General features: G+C 45.3%; 1 protein-coding gene across 1 annotated transcript in view; it reads right to left on the reverse strand.

Annotated features, from left to right (window-relative positions):
• LOC138974836 (uncharacterized) overlaps positions 1-21894 on the reverse strand; it is a 50582-nt gene that overhangs the window by 14406 nt on the left and 14282 nt on the right. The window contains exons 11-17 of the mRNA XM_070347560.1: positions 20645-20896; positions 19586-19784; positions 14503-14597; positions 11296-13926; positions 9383-9583; positions 6692-6813; positions 5408-5537 (exon numbers count right to left, since the gene is read on the reverse strand). Coding sequence (XP_070203661.1) covers positions 5408-5537; positions 6692-6813; positions 9383-9583; positions 11296-13926; positions 14503-14597; positions 19586-19784; positions 20645-20896 — 3630 coding nt within the window. The remainder of the gene's footprint in view (positions 1-5407; positions 5538-6691; positions 6814-9382; positions 9584-11295; positions 13927-14502; positions 14598-19585; positions 19785-20644; positions 20897-21894) is intronic.

Genomic DNA, 21894 nt, shown 5'->3' on the forward strand with positions numbered 1-21894 from the left:
CCGATCCCTGACTGTGACTACGTGACAGAGGACCTCGACGCTGTAATCGTCGCTGCTCTCCTCACAGCTCACGGCACTACCCACACGCAGGGACCCACAGCAGCAGCAAAGATCGACAGAGTCAGGCGACCAGTCATCTCCGCCGCTGGCACCAGTGAGGAATGGGAATACTTCCTGTCCCGATGGTCCGACTACGTCGAAGCCACAAAGGTGAAAGGCCACGACAAAGCCTTACAACTCCTGGAATGCTGCGACGAGCCTCTACGTAAAGATCTTACTAGATCAGCAGGCGGTAGCCTGACAGGAAAAACTGAAGAGGAAATCTTGGCCGCCATCAGAAGACTAGCCGTGCGCCAAGAGAGCACGATGGTGGCCAGAGTTACACTTCATAACATGAGACAGGACCGCGACGAACCGGTGCGAGCATTTGGGGCCCGCCTCGCTGGCCAAGCCGGGGTATGCAGATTTACAATCAAATGTCCCTCCGAGGCTTGCGGCCGTGACGTCAGCTACACCAACGCCATACTACGCGATGCCCTCATCCGCGGCGTTGCAGATCCTGACATCCAGTTAGACCTCCTCAGCCACGAGAATCAGGATATGAGCCTGGAAGATGCGCTCCAGTTCGTGGAAGCAAAAGAAGCTGGCAAACGATCAGCCTCCCGCCTACTGGACTCCCACGCAACTGACTCCGCATCAGCTTCGGTTGGAAGGGTAAACGCCTAGCCTTAAAAAGCGACAAGAAAGAACTCTGCACGTACTGTGGAAAAGCAGGCCATGGTGCACACTCCCTGGCCCGAACCCGCAAGACCGACTGCCCAGCATACGGCCATAGATGTCAGCTGTGCAACAGAGATCACCACCATGAGTCTGTGTGCCGTAGCAAGGACAGACCAAGGCGCCGACCACCACCTGCCCCAGAAGACGGCGAAGCAGCCATTTTCGACGCCCTGTGCACTGTGATGTCGTCCCCTCGCAGACAAAACAGGAAAACCACCTCCATTGATCATCATCTATTCGACAATCTGTCGCAAACATGGATAAGAAAGGGTTCGCAACCTCAACCGTTCATCAACCTCACAATCCAGGCCTCACACAAGGGCTACAAGACTCTCGGGTTCACACTCAACACCCCATCAAAGTCCATCAGCCAACCTGCCATGGCAGACACAGGGTGCCAAAGCTGCCTCGCCGGCATCGTAGTCCTCTATCGCCTTGGCCTTACTGCATCTGACCTTGTCCCCGTGACAATGAAAATGCACACCGCCGACAACAAGAACATCAACATCCTTGGCGCCACAATACTCCATATCACAGCCAAGGATACCGACGGCAGAATCTTCGAAACCAAACAGATGACCTACATTACGGACTGCTCCGAGAAGTTCTTCCTCAGCAGAGGGGCATGCGTAGACCTTCACATCATCCCCAAGGACTTCCCCAAGGTCGGTGAGACAACAGACCACTGTGATGCCACACTGCATGACACTGCACCCTCTGGGTCCCCTGCCCCCTGCGGCTGCCCCCGGCGCCAATTACCACCGGCCCCACCCCAACGCCTACCATCCCCCAACGCCAATAGGGAAAAACTACAGCGGTACCTACTAGACTACTACAAGTCAAGCACGTTCAACACCTGTGAGCACCAGCCCCTCCCCCTCATGGAGGGCCCCCCGCTCGAACTCATGGTCGACCCAACGGCAAAACCGGTGGCTCACCACACCCCTATACCAGTCCCACTCCATTGGCAACAGGAAGTAAAGGCAGGCCTTGACCAAGATGTCCAACTGGGTGTCCTCGAACCTGTTCCCATAGGCGAACCTGTCACATGGTGCCACCGGATGGTAATCTGTGCGAAGAAAAACGGCAAACCACGCCGGACCGTTGACTTTCAACCCCTCAATGCTCATGCGACAAGGGAAACACATCACACCCCCTCCCCGTTCCACCAGGCTAGGTCTATCCCACACGGCAAAAAGAAGACCGTCCTCGATGCATGGAACGGCTACCACAGCGTCCCCATCCGCGCAGAAGACCGCCACCTCACGACCTTCATTACACCTTGGGGCAGATACCGTTACAAAACGACCCCCCAAGGTTACATAGCATCTGGCGACGGATACACCAGGCGATACGACGAAATTGTCGCCGAGATTCCCAACAAGACCAAATGTGTTGACGACGCCCTCCTCTGGGCAGACACCCTGGAAGACAGCTTCCATCAGACAGTCCAATGGCTCGACGTCTGTGGCCGCCATGGAATCACCCTCAACCCGGAGAAATTCGTCTTCGGCAGCGACACAGTGGAATTTGCAGGGTTTGAAATTACCCCTGACACAGTCCGCCCTAGCAAGAAACACTCCCAGGCCATCCGCGACTTCCCAACCCCAGTCAACATCACTGACATACGATCGTGGTTCGGACTCATCAACCAGGTGTCCTTTGCATTCAGCATGGCCGAGAAAATGCTGCCATTCCGCGAGTTACTGAAACCAGGTACACCATTTCAATGGAATGACAACCTGAACTCCCTGTTCGAGGAATCGAAAAACATCATCATCAACGACATTGACAAAGGCGTCCAGATCTTCGACGCACGACGACCAACATGTCTCGCCACTGACTGGTCGAAAACAGGCATCGGATTCTGGCTGCTCCAAAAGCACTGCACCTGTCCCACAAAGGACCCATTCTGCTGTCAAACGGGATGGAAGGTTACCCTTGTTGGAAGCCGCTTCACTCACGCAGCGGAATCACGCTATGCACCCGTCGAGGGAGAGGCATTAGCCGTCGCGGATGCTCTCAACAAAGCCAGGTACTTCGTCCTCGGCTGTGAAGACCTGACGATTGCTGTTGATCACAAACCTCTCCTGAAACTATTTGGAGACCGGTCGCTCGAAGACATCCCCAACCCACGACTACGGAACTTGAAAGAAAAAACCCTGAAATACAGGTTCCGCATGGTGCACATCCCTGGAATCAAACATTGTGCAGCTGACACTATCTCCCGACACCCAACTGGAGATCCTGTCAAAATGCCCCTCACTGATGATGTGGCCTCACTCCACTCCTCCCCATGTCTGTTCCCTTCCTCCCTTGACGGCATACGATGCCCAGCTCCGCAGATTGAATTGGTTGACGACACCTCTTTCTCAGCCTTCACACTGCACTCCGCTCCCATCCAATCTGTGACTTGGGACCGCGTACGAGATGCCACATCAAGCGATGAACACATGTTCCTACTGTCATCGATCATTGACAATGGCTTCCCGGACAACCGTCAAGACCTTCCTCCATCACTGCGGGACTTCTTCCAATTCCGCGAAGACCTCTTTACACTCGACGGGGTAATACTCTACAAAGAGCGAGTGGTCATCCCACCGTCACTTCGTCCTGAAGTCCTCGCCGCACTGCACGCTGCGCATCAGGGGGTGACCTCTATGAACTTGAGGGCCGAAGCATCGGTATTCTGGCCAGGAATCACACCTGACATCACTGCCGTGAGAGCTAACTGCACCCACTGCAACCGCATTGCACCCTCTAACCCCAGTGCCCCACCCACACCGCTATTAACCCCACAATACCCCTTCCAATACATCTGTGCTGACTTCTTCCACTACAAGGGAGCAAACTACGTGGTCATTGTTGACAGATATTCCAACTGGCCCATTGTCGAAAGATCACACGCTGGCGGAACTGGGCTCGTTACATGTCTACGTCGAGCATTTGTGACCTATGGAATCCCTGAGGAACTAGCATCAGATGGCGGGCCGGAATTCACCTCCAACGAAACCCGACAATTTTTGAAAAACTGGGGTGTACACCACCGATTGTCGTCGGTAGCCTTCCCGCACAGCAATTGCCGGGCAGAAGTGGGCGTCAAAACTGTCAAGCGACTAATCACCGACAACACCACCCCCAATGGTGACCTTGATACAGATGCCTTTCAAAGGGCCACGCTACAGTACAGAAACACCCCTGACCGCGACACCAAACTATCCCCTGCCATGTGCATCTTTGGCCATCCAATCAGGGACTTCATCCCCATACTCCCAGGAAACTACCAACCACACCGCACATGGCGTGAAACACTGGCCGCACGAGAGTCCGCCCTACGCAACCGCCACATGCAAAACTGGGAACGATGGTCCGAAAGGACAAAACGACTACCACCCCTCAAAGTTGGCGACTACGTCCGAGTCCAAAATCAGGTTGGACCCCACCCACTCAAGTGGGACAAGACTGGGACAGTGATCGAGGTTCGCCAATTCGACCAATATGTGGTAAAAGTAGATGGATCTGGCAGAGTCACTCTACGCAACCGCAAATTCCTCAGGAAATACTCACCTGCTATCCTCCCCTCTCCAAAAAGAACCATCACCATTGACATGCCCCTTCCCACTGCGCCCACTCAATCCATTGCACCCAGTTTAATCACTCCGCAAACAGCACAGCATGGGACCTCGGGCAATGTGATCCCACCTCCTGTCAACCTTCCCCAAGCACCCACTTGTGCGAACCATGACCAACCCTCCCACGACACCGTGAGCCCAACACCTCCTACGCCCCAACTATCGCCCAAGATGCGTGTACCCCAGAGCGCTCTTGCTACGCCTACCCGCCCAACCCAGAGTCCCTGTGGGCAACGCACCGTAACACCAAGGATCAGACCGCAGCATGATATTCCAGCCGCCAACCCCACTGTTTCATCAGGAGCCCAGCCGGAGAGTTCTACCCATCAGCCCAGACGCTCCGGCCGTACTGTTCATGCACCCAAATGGCTCAATGACTATATTCCTTAACGCCATCTTATTACTGGCCCGTCCAACACCCATTCCTTTATCCTCAGCCTTTAGTAGTACTGGCTAAAGACTTGGGGGGAGATAACTGATTACGATCTATTCCTGCAAATAGACAGTTTAGTCAAGGGACATTACTCCTTGAAAGCTCTAGATCAAAGATGGCCGCAAATGAAACACGTGCACTGCAGAAAGAACCTTTCACCTCATTTATCTGTAAGTTCTGTTCTATGCAATTAAGCTACTTCATAATTCAATCATAGTGTTGCTCATGCATAGTCACAAGCTTCTGTCCATGCGCAGTATCTTTATCTTTACACATTTAGCTGAGTCATAATCGTACATCAATAGTCATGCAGTTCCATGTTGCCTAATGCTATTAGTCAACATAGTTCATTTCCTTTCTTTGATTGCAGAACCGTGGTCATTGTTTGAATAAAGATTATTTGAACAAAGAGACAGCGTTCTTATCGAATTTTATCGTCTCTTCAGCTAATATTACTGTTCAATAGGGGTGGGTCCTATTGTACCACACAACGAAACATGGCAAAACGACATACGTAAACACACATACGCGGGTTATTTTTCAGCAACATGTCACAACTCACCGGCCATGAGTGCAGCCAGATGGGGACGAGAGCGGTGGTGTCTCAGTCGTTCGCTGCCACACGCCATCACCGTCTTGTCCTCAAACACCAAGGCCCCAGCGTCAACACCAAGCCTCTGTAGCTGATTACACTGAAACAGGAGAGTAGCCATGTCACTGTGCTGTCTGTATCAACACCAAGCTTCTGTAGCTGATTACACTGAAACAGGAGAGAAGCCATGTCACTGTGCTGTCTGTATCAACACCAAGCTTCTGTAGCTGATTACACTGAAACAGGAGAGAAGCCATGTCACTGTACTGTCTGTATCAACACCAAGCTTCTGTAGCTGATTACACTGAAACAGGAGAGATGCCATGACACTGTACTGTGTCAACATCAAGCATTTGCAGCCTGGTACCCGAAAACAGGAGAGAAGCTGCATCACAGTGTCAGCACCATGCATCTACAGCCTGTAACGGAATAGGAAGAGGCCATATCAGTGTTCAACCTATGTCAGCATCAAGCTTTTTCAGCTGATTACACTCAAAGAGGAGAGAAGCCATGGCAGTTTGCCCCCTGTGTCAACATCAAACTGTTGCACCTGATAACACTCAAAGAGAAGTAAAGCCATATCAGCGTGCCTCAGGTGTCAGCAACAAGCTTTTGCATCCTGCATCAGAGAGCCTACATCACAACAGTTTACATCATCTACAATTTCTGTATTAGTCAAAGACATAACAACCGGCACGGTTGGCCTAGTGGTAAGGGGTCCGCCCCGTGATCGGGAGGTCGTGGGTTCGAACCCCGGCCGGGTCATACCTGAGACTTTAAAATTGGCAATCTAGTGGCTGCTCCGCCTGGCGTCTGGCATTATGGGGTTAGTGCTAGGACTGGTTGGTCCGGTGTCAGAATAATGTGACTGGGTGAGACATGAAGCCTGTGCTGCGACTTCTGTCTTGTGTGTGTCGCACGTTATATGTCAAAGCAGCACCGCCCTGATATGGCCCTTCGTGGTCGGCTGGGCGTTAAGCAAACAAACAAAAAAAAGACATAACAAAGTTGTTTTAACTCTAAATTTTGACTGTAACAGCATGGACAGACCACCCCTCAATTCCACATGCACAGAGTGACAAACAGTGGCCACACTCACAGAAACACAGACTGACACACCAACAGAGCAACTTACTCACAGTTACACCGACACAGACAAGCACATACAGTGAAACACTCGCACACACACTCACACAGACATGGTACAGTGACACACTCACACTCACTAAAATGCACAAAACATTCTGTACATACACTGTGGAGAATCATGTCCAGATGCTTTTGAACCTGAGCAGAGTTGTCCCCCTTGGTTGCCTTGCCTTGCCCTGAGCTGCCAGCCAACGTCCCCATGCTATCCTCCTCCTCACCCGCAATGTCTGAAAATACATACAGTCTCCTTTATCCCTCATCACATGCAGTCTCCTTTATCACTCATCACATGCAGTCTCCTGTATCACTCATCACATGCAGTCTCCTTCATCACTCATCACATGCAGTCTCCTTCATCACTCATCACATGCAGTCTCCTGTATCACTCATCACATGCAGTCTCCTTTATCACTCACCACATGCAGTCTCCTGTATCACTCATCACATGCAGTCTCCTGTATCACTCATCACATGCAGTCTCCTTTATCACTCATCACATGCAGTCTCCTTTATCACTCATCACATGCAGTCTCCTTCATCACTCACCACATGCAGTCTCCTTCATCACTCATCACATACAGTCTCCTTTATCACTCATCACATGCAGTCTCCTGTATCACTCATCACATGCAGTCTCCTGTATCACTCATCACATGCAGTCTCCTGTATCACTCATCACATGCAGTCTCCTTTATCACTCATCACATACAGTCTCCTGTATCACTCATCACATGCAGTCTCCTTTATCACTCATCACATGCAGTCTCCTTCATCACTCATCACATGCAGTCTCCTGTATCACTCATCACATGCAGTCTCCTGTATCACTCATCACATGCAGTCTCCTGTATCACTCATCACATGCAGTCTCCTTCATCACTCATCACATGCAGTCTCCTGTATCACTCATCACATACAGTCTCCTTCATCACTCATCACATGCAGTCTCCTGTATCACTCATCACATACAGTCTCCTTTATCACTCACCACATACAGTCTCCTTTATCACTCACCACATACAGTCTCCTTCATCACTCATCACATGCAGTCTCCTGTATCACTCATCACATGCAGTCTCCTTCATCACTCATCATATTCAGTCTCCTTTATCACTCATCACATTCAGTCTCCTTTATCACTCACCACATACAGTCTCCTTTATCACTCATCACATGCAGTCTCCTTCATCACTCATCACATGCAGTCTCCTTTATCACTCACCACATACAGTCTCCTTCATCACTCATCACATACAGTCTCCTTTATCACTCACCACATGCAGTCTCCTGTATCACTCATCACATGCAGTCTCCTTCATCACTCATCACATGCAGTCTCCTTCATCACTCATCACATGCAGTCTCCTTTATCACTCACCACATGCAGTCTCCTTCATCACTCATCACATGCAGTCTCCTTTATCACTCACCACATACAGTCTCCTTCATCACTCATCACATGCAGTCTCCTTCATCACTCATCACATGCAGTCTCCTTCATCACTCATCACATGCAGTCTCCTTTATCACTCATCACATGCAGTCTCCTTCATCACTCATCACATGCAGTCTCCTTCATCACTCATCACATGCAGTCTCCTGTATCACTCATCACATGCAGTCTCCTTTATCACTCATCACATGCAGTCTCCTTTATCACTCATCACATGCAGTCTCCTTTATCACTCATCACATGCAGTCTCCTTCATCACTCATCACATACAGTCTCCTTTATCACTCACCACATACAGTCTCCTTCATCACTCATCACATGCAGTCTCCTTCATCACTCATCACATGCAGTCTCCTTCATCACTCATCACATGCAGTCTCCTTTATCACTCATCACATGCAGTCTCCTTCATCACTCATCACATGCAGTCTCCTTCATCACTCATCACATGCAGTCTCCTGTATCACTCATCACATGCAGTCTCCTTCATCACTCATCACATGCAGTCTCCTTCATCACTCATCACATGCAGTCTCCTTTATCACTCATCACATGCAGTCTCCTTCATCACTCATCACATGCAGTCTCCTTCATCACTCATCACATGCAGTCTCCTGTATCACTCATCACATGCAGTCTCCTTTATCACTCATCACATGCAGTCTCCTTCATCACTCATCACATACAGTCTCCTTCATCACTCATCACATGCAGTCTCCTGTATCACTCATCACATGCAGTCTCCTTCATCACTCATCACATGCAGTCTCCTGTATCACTCATCACATGCAGTCTCCTGTATCACTCATCACATGCAGTCTCCTTCATCACTCACCACATGCAGTGACAGTGGAAGCCCGGCCCTTTTCTAGAACATCAGGTCTTTAAAGGGGGGAGTCTTAAAATGGAGGTAAATTTACAGAGAGTTTGAACAGAAAAATCCAAAAAGTAAGGTCTTAAAAAGGAATCTGACGTCTTAAATTAGGGGGTCTCCAAAGAGGGATTACACTGTATTTTTATGCTTTTTCAAAAGACCATGTATGGTTGGAAATAAGTCTGTCGGGTCTGTACGAGTTATGAATGAGTAGTTTATCTTGGGAACAGTGAGGCAAGCTTTCCCATGTGACATTAAAGGCCAATTACTAGTGAGCCGCATGACTGCACACCTGTCTCGAATTGCTAGTGATTGGCCAATAATGTCACATGGCAAACATGGGAAACAAGGGAAACAAGCCTTTCACAACCCATACTAACAGCATGCACAAGTTTCAGACTTCCAGTACAAATGGGAAAGAATCTCCAATTTGTTATCAGTAAAGTCAGTAGATACATGATGTACATACCCTTGTAAATTTCAAAACTGTCAGAATCCGTTGCCTGCACATCCAGCATGTTGATAAGTTTTTCCAGCACAGCTTCGGTCATCCAGGGTGGTCTCCCCCTGACCGCAGCCTCGCCGCCTTTCCAGCACTTGACCACCACAGAGTGAATGTCCTTCATCTTCTTGCGCACTTGTGAGATGGTGCGTCTTGGGCTTTGAGCACCTGAGTAACACAAGCACATGCTTGTCAACATCTGTGTGATGTAGAGATATAACACAACATCTGTGTGATGTAGAGATATAACACAACATCTGTGTGATGTAGAGATACAATACAACATCTGTGTGATGTAGAGATATTACACAACATCTGTGTGATGTAGAGATATAACACAACATCTGTGTGATGTAGAGATATAACACAACATCTGTGTGATGTAGATATATTATATATATTACACAGTGTCAGTGAAACCCCTCTTTTAAGACCCCCCAATTTAAGACACATTTCCTCCTTTTTCAGACCTAGTTTTCTCAGACTTATTGTTAATAACCTCTGTAAATTTACTCAAAGATTTTGTTAAGGTCTTTACAGGGGGTACCACTGTGCTGCAAGTGTTAGGCCAGAGTGTCGCTGTAAACTGTAGCATAGTAATTTATTTATTTATTTATATGGGAGATTTATATCCCGCTTGACGCTCTCTAAGCGCTTTACATATTAATTTCTGCCGTGTGAGATGGAAGTTTTTACACAATATATCACGCATTCACATCGGCCAGTAAATCTCAAGCCATTACGGCGAATATTTACTTTTTACGGCCTATTATTCCAGGTCACACGGGTATTTGGCGGACATTTTTTATCTGTGCCTATACATTTTTGCCAGGAAAGACCCTTTTGTCAATCGTGGGATCTTTAACATGCACACCCCAATGTAGTGTACACGAAGGGACCTCGGTTTTTCGTCTCATCCAAAAGACTAGCACTTGAACCCACCACCTGGGCTAGGAAAGGCGGAAGAAAATTGCTTACGCCCTGACCCAGGGTCGAACTCGCAACCTCTCGCTTCCAAGGCCAGTGCACTTAATTACCACTCGGCCACCCTTTCATTAATAGGTCAAACTGTGATGAATAGCAGTGCAATGTTATAATTTAATAAATCATCTTTCATTAAAATGATCATGCAATTACAAAGCAACCAACTCACAATTTAGATCAACCACAACATTAGAGCACAAAATTAGCTTTTATTTAGAATAAGAATGCAGAATATATGTTATGATTTTTCAAGTTATTGTATACATGTAATGGCATACACATGTTTACATGACGACAGTGCATGTTTTTTGCTTAATTCTTGTGGTGGTCATTTGCTACTGCTAGTGCTAGTCAATCACTTTGGACAGTTTGGTCGTTAAAGTACATATTATTATTATATGAAGTCTTATATCGCGCGCGTATCTCCAGACTCGGACTCAAGGCGCAGGGATCTATTCATGCCGTGTGAGATGGAATTTTTTACACAATACATCACGCATTCACATCGACCAGCAGATCGCAGCCATTTCGGCGCATATCCTACTTTTCACGGCCTATTATTCCAAGTCACACGGGTATTTTGGTGGACATTTTTTAATCTATGCCTATACAATTTTGCCAGGAAAGACCCTTTTGTCAATCGTAGGATCTTTAACGTGCACACGTCACCCCAATGTAGTGTACACGAAGGGACCTCGGTTTTTCGTCTCATCCATAATAAGCTTACTAAGTTACTGATACTACACAGTACACTATAAATCAGAATGCAATTGACACGAATTTGGCATTGAAAGAACAGGTAAAGAAATAAATCTGTGCACATCTTAACCATATATTTGTAAAAACAATCCCAAAACAGCTAGACTGCGAACCTTCATATTGTTACAAATGCATACCTGCAGCTTTGTTGAGCCTGTTGACCATTCGCTGCCAGACAAACAGTTTCTTCCGGTTGGTGGACTTGTCTGACTTCTTGCAGTTCAGCACAGCCTTGTTCCGTCCATACACATCCAGAATTATCCGCATCTCTGCCCCAGAAAAGTTGGGGCTCCTTATTTTGCCTTGGATCATGGGCACTTTTGGTGCCAGCTGTACTAGACGAGAAAACTTCTTTGGGTTAATAGGTTTTCTCATTCTTGAGGGTGAGCTGGTTGTGGCATTACTTTCTGTGTTTTTGAACCACACTGGGACATAATCAGGATCTTCAACATCATACATGTTGTCGTCTTCTTCACTGTTTTCACTGTAGTCGTCCTCAGTTTTGACCCTGCCCGACTCCTTACTACTGTGAGCGTGAACACCTTGCTGTGTCTGTGAACTTGCAAGACTTTTTAGCGTTTTGTTGAGTAGGATTTCCTGGTCTGCTTGACCAGAAGTACCAGCCACAGGCAGGCCCGAGTCTGCGGGCTGGGTGTCACTGTGAGCGGAACCAGCGCCATCTTTCTCAGCCCCTGGCTGGCCCAACACAGACTTATAATCCACAGCGTTGAGAAACACGGTCATTCTGCGGTAATGTGCTGGCTCGGTCACATCAATCCTTCCCTCAGCCACTGATGCTTGATAATGTTCTGCTTCTGCTTCCAGTTCAATCCATTCTTCTTTCATGTCTTTAACTTTCCATGGCGAGTATCTGGGTAAACACTTGCTGACCTTCTCCGCTATCATTCTCCAGGCCTGGTTCCACGCGTCGTTGGGTACATGGCCGCCTCTGCTCTTCATCTTCGAGAAAAACAGTACGTCTGCAAACTTCTCCACTTCACTGATAAGGCATTCACGCTCTTCAGCAGACAACACTCTTTCTTCACTACTGTTCTTTTCCATGAAAGACAGCCCATGGCCGCCATCATCAGACTCATCAGAAGTGAGACCACCTTCCAGGGCGTGATCGTCACTCACGACAGAGGTCCCATCCAAAATGTCGAGAACCAGGTGATCGTAGTCAAAGATTGATTCCGTCTCCTGTGACTCGCTCCCCCTCCTCGTCTTTGCCCCACTCCTTGTTGCCATGGCTTGCAGTTTCCTGAATTTCCTCTGAACGTCTTTCCAAGTCCTGACCACATCCCTGTCTGAATAAATGTTGACTTTGTCTGCAATCCTTTGCCAGTGGCGCTGTTTTAAGCGATCCATGGTTGCTGATCGCACTTTGGAACCTAGTATTTTGTAATGCTTTGGCAGTTCTCCTAACAAACACATGACTTCAGCATGAGAGAAATTGGCCTTCCTTTCCGGTTTGCTTTTAGCGGCAGACGTGTTTTGTGATGACGGAGACTGAGCGCTGTCGGCGTGAAGCAAGACATGGGCGTGGCTGGATGAAGCGTCCAGGTTCAGCATCGCGTCGAAATCCACTTCCTCCACTTCCGTGGGCTGACCGTCTCCTAAAGTGCCGTCTAGAATCCCCAGCACTTGTTCTGTGTATGGAGACACCGCCAGAGTCAGTAGGCGTCCTTTGGTTTTCGCCTTGTCCAGAATCTTTCTCTCCCTTTCTGCCAATGTCTTCAAGTTTCTCCACTTCCTGAGAATGTTTTCCACACTGCGCTTTGTGCCCGACCCGCACACTTTCTGCACTTGCCGTGTGACCAGCATCCACTGCTCCTGTTTCCTTCTGGGGATGTCCGACTCTAAATCAGAGCTCTGTCCAACTCTAGCAAACAGTACATCTCTATGTTTGTTTACCTCCTTCAGCAAAGTGCTAATTTCCAAGTCTGTGAAATTCTGCTTCCTTTGTTTCGTCTTCCCTGTAGTCTGCAGTGCATAGTTCACGGCAGACTGTCTTAAAGCGCTGTCAGCATCTGAAAAGCTCTGTGCACATGGTTCTCTTCCTTCAGTTGCAGGAGATGGCGCTGCTGGGGAGGCCACGTCATCCAGAGAAAAAGACAGAAAGGGCTCAAAAGAATCGGCATTTAATTCTGTCTTCACTGCTCTTAGTTGAAGGTCACCTGTTTGAGCTTTCGGTGTTGGTTGTCCGTGTTGCTCATTTTGAACGAAAGCAGGAAAGACTGTTGTCACAGCACCCATAAGCGGCAACCTCTCACTGAGTGATGAACCAGACTCACTTTCACCAAACTGACTGTCCGAGTCCAGTGCCAAGCGTTTTCCAACTCTGAAGTCAGTTGCGCCCACCCTTGCTTCTCCGGAAAGAATGGCCATTACAAGTAGAGTACAGCGAGACTCTTCTGGCCCATATCTCACGATCTGCTGTCCGTTTCCGCTCGTTTTTGCTTTCTGAATGTTCAACGCTGTGCTTTTTTCCTTCGTCCATTTTTTTCGAACCTCCTTCCAATCCCTCACAACACAACCTCCATACTCGAGCCGACTGGCTTTATTTACGTTCTCTGCGATTGTTCTGTACGCAGCCTCTCTTTTCCTGTTGACAGACGGACTGTTGTGAGTCGAATTCACCAAATCTTTGTACTTGCAAACACCCTCAAGAAGTAGTGAGACTTCAGCATCAGAAAAATTCGGTTTTCGTTCTCGACAATGCTTGGGAGCCCCATTTGTCGTCTGCTCCTCTTCCGCCATGCTTGTTGTTTAGCAGACGATCGGAAGTAGAATTAGAGCGCGTATACTGCCTGCTGTGGCGGTTTCACGATGTACCATAAGCTGCTCAGCTTCGAGAAACGCGGTTGTTCTGTAGGAATAAATGATGCAGTACCAAATGGAACATGTGCATAACAGATTGATTTTGTTCGTATTATCGTTGTTACCGAAGTGCCTGAGATTATAAAGAGCCACACATTCTCTATCACTGTCACAAGTTGTACGATCTACGCCCGCGTCTTAACATACGACTAGTTCGGCGTCCATCTTTGCTAAGCAAAGAGCAAACTTAGCATCACGTGACACATTTTTAATTATATTTCGACTTTCCATTTTGTTTCTGTGTATGCTTGTATCCTATTAATTTACGCTTTATCGTCTTTATAACAATAAATCATGACTAAAAAGAGATATTTACATGATAACAAATTGTTCAGGGGGTGCAGTCCCTTGGCATAGGGCCGTGGCTGAAGAACCGACAAGTCGGTTACGGAGCCTCGGCTCAGGAACCGGCGAGTCGGTTACGGAGCCCCCAGGCTTGGGGACCGGCTATAATTGGGAGCTACTCGTGACTGTCGGATCCTGAGCCTGGGGGCTCCGTAACCGACTAGTCGGTTCCAGAGCCACTCCGTTGGCATAGCAGACGATGGTTTCATTGTGACTGCCCGGACAGGTGGAAAAAGACACAGGACACAAAGAACAGGGTCGAAAACAAGGGAGGGAAGAGAAGAACCATTTGTGGTGTTAGGATGGATAAGGTGGACGGATAAGGTGGATGGATAAGGTGGACGAATATGTGATACGGGGTAAAGACAAGGAAGGGCAGATGATGGGAATAACATCAAACAAGGGTTGAAAATGCCCGAGAAAGTTAACAACTGAATGGGAGCCAGCGGCAGCATCTGGTTTAATTTGAAATGTGTTTGTGAGAGTTACTAAAGGAAGAAAGTGTGTGGCAGTGTGAACAGTAGCAAAATAAACATGATTGTCTTCTGAATGTGACTTTAAGTGGCACTTTATATACTTAAGTGTGTGTGTTTAATTGTTGTTCAAATTGATGTTTTAATGTTATTATGTGTTCAGCCACAATGTAATTTCTCTTTTGAGGAAGTAAAATATTGTATTGTATTGTGCGCGTGCATGTGTGCGTGTACGTGTTTGTGCGTGCCGCTTGTGTTTGCAAGGTTCTCATCAAAAGAAAGTTATTATACTCTTCTGAAATCTTGTAGAAGATTAATTTGTTGTTTTACAATTTTGTGACTTAAATTTTGAACCAGCATTTTTTTTTATTAACTTAAAAGATTTGAGTATTTACGTGTGTGTGTGTGTGTACTACGACAAAGTGTTGCTTTAAGTTCCAGATGTTGGTTTTTTTGCTTCTTTTTATATTTAGTCAAGTTTTGACTAAATATTTTAACATCGAGGGGGAATCGAAACGAGGGTATGGTGTATGTGTGTCTGTGCGTGTGTGTGTGTGTGTGTGTGTGTGTGTGTAGAGCGATTCAGACTAAACTACTGGACCGATCTTTATGAAATTTGACATGAGAGTTCCTGGGTATGAAATCCCCGAACGTTTTTTTCATTTTTTTGATAAATGTCTTTGATGACGTCATATCCGGCTTTTCGTGAAAGTTGAGGCGGCACTGTCACGCCCTCATTTTTCAACCAAATTGGTTGAAATTTTGGTCAAGTAATCTTCGACGAAGCCCGGGGTTCGGTATTGCATTTCAGCTTGGTGGCTTAAAAATTAATTAATGACTTTGGTCATTAAAAATCTGAAAATTGTAAAAAAAAATAAAAATTTATAAAACGATCCAAATTTACGTTTATCTTATTCTCCATCATTTGCTGATTCCAAAAACATATAAATATGTTATATTCGGATTAAAAACAAGCTCTGAAAATTAAATATATAAAAATTATTATCAAAATTTTTTTTTCGAAATCGTTTTAAAAACACTTTCATCTTATTCCTTGTCGGTTCCTGATTCCAAAAACATATAGATATGATATGTTTGGATTAAAAACACGCTCAGAAAGTTAAAACGAAGAGAGGTACAGAAAAGCGTGCTATGCAGCATAGCGTAACCACTACCCCGCTCTTCTTGTCAATTTCACTGCCTATGCCGTGAGCGGTGGACCACGAGTATACGGTCTTGCTGCGTTGCATTGCGTTCAGTTTCATTCTGTGAGTTCGACAGCTACTTGACTAAATATTGTATTTTCGCCTTACGCGACTTGTTCACATTTGTTTTGGTCAAACTGGATATAAATTGAAAATATGTATGTTGGAGTACAGATAATTTGAGACACCTTGGTACTGTGCTTTATTTTTTGTTTTCAAATGAAACAAAATCTGTTCCGGATTAAAGGGCCATTTGCATTTTTCAAATACAAAAATTATTTGTGAGAGCCTGTTTATTAGGTCTTCATACAATCTACTAGTGTTACCTGCGATGAAAGGACACCCTTGGGACCAGCCAAAAGTGTCCCTACATTGCAGGTGGCCTGTCATGACAGGTATATTTTGGTAGAGATAATAGACAAATGGACAACAGAAAGCGTCCTTTTAAGGGAGGTGTCCTCTCATGGGAGGGGCCCCACATCGCAGGTACCACTGTATACAGATGGGTACCACTGTAGTACTAAATTTTAAAACCACCAAGTTCCCCCATGCAAAACCCTAGTGCTAGCTGGTCAGCAGGTAAGCATGTGACATTCTTCACGTCACTTGATTTACTTCACCGTCATCTGAACATTTGAAATATGTGCTGCAAAAGAATGTCACTGACCTAGCAAGCTTCTTTCTTTCTTTCTTTATTTGGTGTTTAACGTCGTTTTCAACCATTCAAGGTTATATCGCGACGGGGAAAGGGGGGGAGATGGGATAGAGCCACTTGTTAATTGTTTCTTGTTCACAAAAGCACTAATAAAAAAATTGCTCCAGGGGCTTGCAACGTAGTACAATATATGACCTTACTGGGAGAATGCAAGTTTCCAGTACAAAGGACATACCATAATGCTCAATTTGTTAGTGTGACAAATGTAGCTGTCATTAGCATCAATGCCAAAAAATTATTTCATTTCAAAAGATATAATGGTTCAATCATCTCGAGTTGATTCCAGAGGAAAATATTGCAAAAAAATCACTTCTGAAATAAAGGGGGAAAAGATTTTAAAATACCAGAGGATTTCGAAAGAGCTATACTTGGCAGATACCACGCATGGTTTTAGCACAGATTCAACTGAACTGCGTACGCGTGCACACACACACACACACTACTATAAGCACACAACCACTCACACACAAGACCACACACGCACAAACACACACACACACACACACACACACACACACACACACAACTACACACAACCACACACACACAGTATTCAAGAAAATGTAATATGTTCATCAACCAAGGTGGAGATCAGTGACATATACATCAATGTATACACGCTACCAGGACTTTTTAGATCATAATTCATACTCATGCTCTATGGACAGACACACATTCACACGCTTGGTCAGATGCATTGAGAACATTTTTGAAATTAACTTTGTACCACTATACAAGTAAGAATTTACTATCAAACATATTGAACGCATTAAACCTTTCTTCAAAAGTTTGGTAAATACAGTGGAACCCCCCTTTTAAGACCCCCCTTTTAAGACCTCCCAATTTAAGACCCCCTTTTAAGACCCCCCTTTTCAGACCCCCCTTTTAAGACCCCCCTTTAAGACTTCCCCTCTTTTAAGACCCTGATTTCTCACAGGGTTTGTAAATTGACCTGTTTTAAGACTCCCTCCTTTTTAAGACCTGACTTTCTCAGATATTTGAAGGTCTGAAAGGGGGTTCCACTGTACCCAGACATTCCCACAATGCAGTTGACTATGAATGGCAATAAAACATTTTGTGTGTGTGAAAAGTTAACCAGTAACTGCAAAAACAGATAGTTTGAACTTTGATGATATGCAGGTTACAGCCACTTGTTTGGAATAACATAGTGATTATTGTACATATAAATTGCAAATTTGTCTTTGATACACCATACGACTAGAGTTTGACAGTCAATGTACACATATCAGATGTAACCATCCGACTAGAGTTTGACAGTCAATGTACACATATCAGATGTAACCATCCGACTAGAGTTTGACAGTCAATGTACACATATCAGATGTAACCATCAACAGATTCAATACGCATTCAGACATCGCTTTACTTTGGTTCATGCTGCTACCCAAGACCACAATTCATGTCTGCTCCTTCACGGATCTTTACAAATATATGCCAGCGTACATCCCCCCACACACATTGAGTAAAACAGGAGTCAAACATTCACGCATGCCTACATTGGCTTAAATACACACATACACACACACACAAAGATACACGCACACACAAACTTACACACACACTCAAGTATATATAGGATGTCAGACAACTTTGAGAGTCCTCACATGCCAACTGATGGCAATTTTTTTCTCGCAGCTAGTGCATTATCCCATGTACATCGGTCACACACACACACACACACACACACACACACACACACACGCACGCACAAACACACACACTCACATCAAGAAGATTAACCCTTAGGCTGGTTGTCGCGACATATGTCGCGCTACCTTACGTATACTGTCACCTGGTTGTCATGACATATGTCGCGCTACTGGCTCAGTCTGTTTGGTCGGTTCCGATTACCTCCCATGGATGCAAAAACCTATATGACCGTTTTTCTTTATTTTTCTCTCTGTTAATTGACCAGTGGCTATGTAACATGTGTTACAGAATTGCACCAGTGTAAGGGTTAACAGCGACAAGTCAATGATGCACCAGTGTAAGGGTTAACAGCGACAAGTCAATGATGCACCAGTGTAAGGGTTAACAGCGACAAGTCAATGATGCACCAGTGTAAGGGTTAACAGCGACAAGTCAATGTGTTAGAGAATGTCACCAGTGTAAGGGTTAACAGCGACAAGTCAATGTGTTAGAGAATGTCACCAGTGTAAGGGTTAACAGCGACAAGTCAATGTGTTAGAGAATGTCACCAGTGTAAGGGTTAACAGCGACAAGTCAATGTGTTAGAGAATGTCACCAGTGTAAAGGTTAACAGCGACAAGTCAATGTGTTAGAGAATGTCACCAGTGTAAGGGTTAACAGCGACAAGTCAATGTGTTAGAGAATGTCACCAGTGTAAGGGTTAACAGCGACAAGTCAATGTGTTAGAGAATGTCACCAGTGTAAGGGTTAACAGCGACAAGTCAATGTGTTCGAGAATGTCACCAGTGTCAGGGTTAACAGCGACAAGTCAATGTGTTAGAGAATGTCACCAGTGTAAGGGTTAACAGCGACCAGTCAATGATGCACCAGTGTAAGGGTTAACAGCGACAAGTCAATGATGCACCAGTGTAAGGGTTAACAGCGACAAGTCAATGATGCACCAGTGTAAGGGTTAACAGCGACAAGTCAATGATGCACCACAAACCAAGACTTGGAGCTTCTTTTCTACTTCTTCACTGGTCTGTGGGACAGGAAAAATGGAGCCACACACACACATCACACACACACACATCACACATCACACACATTACACACACAGATCACACACACAGAACAAGTTCAACTGCGGTCAGCGTGTCACCACAAGTCCAGCGCTGTGCCCCAGTGACTGTCGTCCTGCAGGCTCTGGTCAGCTCCAGTGACCACGGTCACCCTTGACCGCTTGCTCTGCCTTGCCACCGGCTGGGCCACCAGTCCATGTGTTCGCTTGTGTGCTCTCAGCATGTCTCTGCGAGGAAACTTCTTGTCACAGCTTTCACACTCGTAAGGTTTCTCGCCTGAAATGTAAGACAAGTTGTACTTTTGGAGTCTGCAAAGATTAGGAAGTTTATTTGTTTGCCCCATTTGTTATTTGATCTCTAAATAGCGCTCTGCCCCATTTGTTATTTGATCTCTAAATAGCGCTCTGCCCCATTTGTTATTTGATCTCTAAATAGCGCTCTGCCCCATCTGTTATTAGATCTCTAAATAGCGCTCTGCCTCATTTGTTATTAGATCTCTAAATAGCGCTCTGCCTCATTTGTTATTAGATCTCTAAATAGCGCTCTGCCCCATTTGTTATTAGATCTCTAAATAGCGCTCTGCCTCATTTGTTATTTGATCTCTAAATAGCGCTCTGCCCCAATTGTTATTTGATCTCTAAATAGCGCTCTGCCCCATCTGTTATTTGATCTCTAAATAGCGCTCTGCCTCATCTGTTATTTGATCTCTAAATAGCGCTCTGCCCCATTTGTTATTTGATCTCTAAATAGCGCTCTGCCTCATCTGTTATTTGATCTCTAAATAGCGCTCTGCCTCATCTGTTATTTGATCTCTAAATAGCGCTCTGCCTCATCTGTTATTTGATCTCTAAATAGCGCTCTGCCCCATCTGTTATTTGATCTCTAAATAGCGCTCTGCCCCATCTGTTATTTGATCTCTAAATAGCGCTCTGCCTCATCTGTTATTTGATCTCTAAATAGCGCTCTGCCTCATCTGTTATTTGATCTCTAAATAGCGCTCTGCCTCATCTGTTATTTGATCTCTAAATAGCGCTCTGCCTCATCTGTTATTTGATCTCTAAATAGCGCTCTGCCCCATTTGTTTGAGATTTGAGCAGTATGCAGAAATAACTTACCAGTATACAGAAATAACTTACCAGTATGCAGCCTCATGTGTATTTTGAGATGATTGGCAGCCTGGAAAACCTTCTTGCACACACTGCAAACATAAGGCTCGATGCCTGTGTGTTTCCTCTTGTGGATTTTAAGTGATCCAGTGCGGGCAAATGTCTCGCCACAATCTTTACACTTGTACGGTTTTTCTCCAGTGTGAATGCGTCGGTGACAGGTCAGTTTATCACTCTGGATGAAAGACTCCCCACACAGGTCACAGAGATAGGGACGTTCTCCTGTACAGTATAAACAGAACAGGTCCAAAAAAATTGTTATTTGAGTTAACATCTCATCATGCACAAAAAAACAAACTCAAAATAAATATGAATGAAATGTTTTGATATCAAAAATTAAAAACAAAAAGTCTAAAAGTATTCTATTGGGAATAATCAAAAACAAAGCAGAATCATCTTTATTTTTGTATGTCAAACAATATTCCACAAAACTTGTAGTTCTTCTTATTATGTCATTTTGTGTGTGCGTGGGTGTGTGTGTGTGTGTGTGTGTGTGTGAGCGCGTGTTGCGTGGACAGAATGTGTTAATAAAAAAAGTTTGATGATCATGTCTTTCTTCTGATATTGCTTGTAAGCAATATTCTGCAATGAGTATGATGAAAAAAAAAAGAAGCCTTTTTCTATCGAGAGAATAATAAATTATATATCAATAGGAATGTATCCTACATGTAACACATAAGTATCTTCATAACAAATAATATTCGCGAGATATGTTGCTGGGATTGCTTTGATGGCTTCATTTTGTGAGAAACCCACCAGCAACTACAGAACATGTCCAATCTTTAACGATATGTTTTCTACAGAACAACAAAACACGTCCAATCTTCACCGGTATGTTTTCTACAGAACAACAAAACATGTCCAATCTTTATCGGTATCTTTTCTACAAAACAACAAAAGATGTCCAATCTTTACCGGTATCTTTTCTACAAAACAACAAAACATGTCCAATCTTTACCGGTATCTTTTCTACAAAACAACAAAACATGTCCAATCTTTACCGGTATCTTTTCTACAAAACAACAAAACATGTCCAATCTTTACCGGTATCTTTTCTACAAAACAACAAAACATGTCCAATCTTTACCGGTATCTTTTCTACAAAACAACAAAAAATTTCCAATCTGTACCGGTATGTTTTCTACAGAACAACAAAACATGTCCAATCTTTACAGGTATGTTTTCTACAGAACAACAAAACATGTCCAATCTTTATCGGT

Source organism: Littorina saxatilis, linkage group LG8 (genome assembly GCF_037325665.1).
Source record: "Littorina saxatilis isolate snail1 linkage group LG8, US_GU_Lsax_2.0, whole genome shotgun sequence".
In the NCBI taxonomy this organism is placed as follows: Eukaryota; Metazoa; Mollusca; class Gastropoda; order Littorinimorpha; family Littorinidae; genus Littorina; species Littorina saxatilis.